The sequence below is a fragment of the Histomonas meleagridis genome (assembly GCF_020186115.1).
Source record: "Histomonas meleagridis strain 2922-C6/04-10x chromosome Unknown contig_95, whole genome shotgun sequence".
Lineage (NCBI taxonomy): Eukaryota > Parabasalia > Tritrichomonadida > Dientamoebidae > Histomonas > Histomonas meleagridis.
In genome coordinates this window covers 407828-410832 of record NW_027150927.1, presented here as the reverse complement: position 1 = coordinate 410832, position 3005 = coordinate 407828, and the positions used below count along the sequence as shown (strand labels likewise).

Below are 3005 nucleotides of genomic sequence, written 5' to 3'. Positions count from 1 at the left end.
ACGGATATTTTTATTCCTTAAATTACATTTTTTATAATTTCAATAACAAAAAAGATCGGAGAAATGCAGAAAGACAAAGTAAACATAAAAACAACCATGACTCAACTGAAAGCTATCAAAATTTGAATACCAGAAAGGCGGGGCTCATTCACTCTAACTCTTAAAATATGCCTTCTATCGAAAAAAGGAACAATTACTCCTATGGGTAAAGCTTTATGTAAAGTGGTATATCATTACAACAATTTTTTATGCGATATTCAAAAAAATATATTATTATTCAATTGCACAATAATTGATGGCCAAATTTATTCTTTCATTCCACTCAACTCATATTCACCATCTGGATTAGTTTAAGAGAAGAAAACAAAGAACCAGAAACGAGATTTTATAGGATAATTTCAATATCAAGTAAACCATTTAAAATTGTGCTGTAGACGATTATTTTTAATTCAAAACCAAACGCTTTTCAATACTGTTTCTGTGTTGCTAAAGTTTTCCATTTTTTGGCTATTTTCACCATGCAAATAAATTTAACAAGTTTATTTCTGACCACCTCGTTAACCGCCTGTAATTTCTGACCATTTCAGAAAATTTTCTGAAATACTTCATTTTTCATTTTTTTTGGAATGACAGAAATTATATCCAAAGATTATTCTTTCACTGCAAAAATCATTATGATTGGGGCACATTTCTCTGGGAAAACTTGCATCGTCAGGAGTTTTTTTGGAAAAGAATTTTTAGGAACTGGACCGACAATTGGAGTTGAATTCTACGTTAAATATGTTGATATTGAAGGAGAAAAAATAAAACTTCAAATATGGGACACATCTGGACAAGAAAAATTCAGATCCATTACAAGTTGCTACTATCGAAATGCTGACGGAATTCTTCTTGTTTTCGATCTAAGTAGTCGGGATTCATTTGAACAAGTCGGATATTGGATGAATTCCATTCGGAATAACTGCGAAAATTTTTGCAACGTTATCCTTGTTGGGAATAAATGCGATTTGGAACGCCTCATTTCGGAAGAAGAGGCAAAAGAGGAAGCTGCAAATTATCAAATTCCATACATAGAAACATCAGCTAAAGATAACATTAACATAGAAAAAGCGTTTATGGAAATAGCTTCAATGGTCGTGAGATCAAAGCACACGTGCACGTTGGTAAATGAAGAAAAACCACAGCCGCAGAAACTAGAGCTAAACGACGAGAAAAAGGAATGCTGCTAATGGGAATTTTTTAGTGTTTTTTAAGTTGTCTAATGCATTTTTAATTGTGAAAAATAAATTTAACTGAATGTATTATTGAATAGATTTAATTTTTTTTAGTGATTGAATCATTCAATCGAATTAATTTTAATTTTTGAATAGTAAGCTAAAAATGCTTAATGGAATGATATGTTTATTCAGTACAGGAGGTGTTAAGTCAAAAAAAATAAATAAATCGTTGCAACAAAGAGAGTTTCCTTTGTTAAGTTCGGAGAAATTGTTATTGGCACTTTTATGAGAACGTTTATTATTACAAAATTTTCATATGATGGAATACGACAATGAATTGTTCTATGAATTTCAAAACCCAGGGGAAAATATTCCATCTATTGAAATTAAATCAGGGAAAGAAGCCGAGTTAGAAATAAATAAATTATCAAATAAAATTTCGAAAGATAACGAATGGAATGAACAAGTAAATGCAATTAATCGAGTGTTTGGTTTGATAAATGGTGGTGCATTAGAGTATGATGAATTTGTCAACGGAATCAAAAAACTTTATTTTGGACTTTCAGCTGCAGTTGTAAATCTTAGAAGTACTCTTGTAAAATCTGCTTGCCTTCTTATTTCCAAGCTAGCACAAGAATTAAAATATTCCTTTGATCAATTTGGAAATTACATTTCTCCTTTATCAGTTCATTTATCCTGCGGTACGAAAATAATAGCTGATAGTTGCAGGTATGCAATTCATGAAATTGTAATGAATTGTGCTACATCTAAAATTTTATCGTCAATTCTAGATTTATTTGGAATGCGAGGTCCTAAACCTAAACTTGTTGCCACGGAAGCAATAGCAATAATTATATATCGATGGCCAACAGAAATTATTGGGACAAAATGGGCACGTCTTTTGATGTGCCTTCAGCAATCCATCACTTCATCATCACCCGAATGTCGCGAAATTGCACGAATTGCAGCAAAAGGCATGAAGTGCATCTCAAAAAAAAGGGTTAAAGAGTTTTTCAGCAAATTGGATGTTCGAATTCGAATTGCAATTGATCAATCACAAACATTAAATATCACAAAACTTACAGCTGAAGAGTGTGGAATCACATCAGAAGCAAAAGGAACTAATGAAACCAAAAAAACAGAAGTAATTAAAAATGTGAATAATAAAACGCAAATTCCAATTCGTAGAACAAAACTAAAAACTATTGACACAACGAAAGTTGAAAATCTTCAATTAATATATGGACATGAGAAACAATTCATCCAAAACGTCCGAAATTATATTGATAATGGCAAAGTGAAACAACTTTATGCAAACATCGAATCGATTATAATTGATTTAATGGAATGTTGTTTAAATCCAAATGTTTCTGTATCATCATTAATGCTCATAAATGATTTAATACCATTTTATCCGAAGACATTTGAAACACATTTAGAAACACTTTTAGATGTGTTATTTCTTTCGATTGAGAAAGGAACGCCGCGAGTTGTCTCTAATTCGCAAATCATTTTGGATGAACTTCCAAATGTATTTGATAATAATAAATTAATATCAAATATCATTGGAATAAATCCATCAAATTCACTTATTTCTTTTTGTTTGAAATTAATAAACAATGAAAAAATTGATTTAAATGATGAATCGATTTGTTTGAATGTTCTTCATTTAGCTTTCCAACATTATTTAATTGGGAAACAAAAAATGAAGAAAATCGCATTGGAAATTATCGAAAAGATTTCCGATGTTAATAAAGAATCAATTTTCTCATTTAGTAATTCACTTAA

The 3005-nt window shown here is 30.4% G+C and overlaps 1 protein-coding gene across 1 annotated transcript; it reads left to right on the top strand.

The window, feature by feature from the left end:
* Window positions 1-626: 626 nt before the first annotated feature.
* On the top strand, window positions 627-1229 carry GO595_009806 (uncharacterized protein; the record flags this gene model as incomplete). Its single annotated transcript, XM_067923532.1, has 1 exon — window positions 627-1229. One exon carries the CDS (start codon window positions 627-629, stop codon window positions 1227-1229), a length of 603 nt encoding a protein of 200 aa, XP_067770116.1.
* Window positions 1230-3005: the final 1776 nt, after the last annotated feature.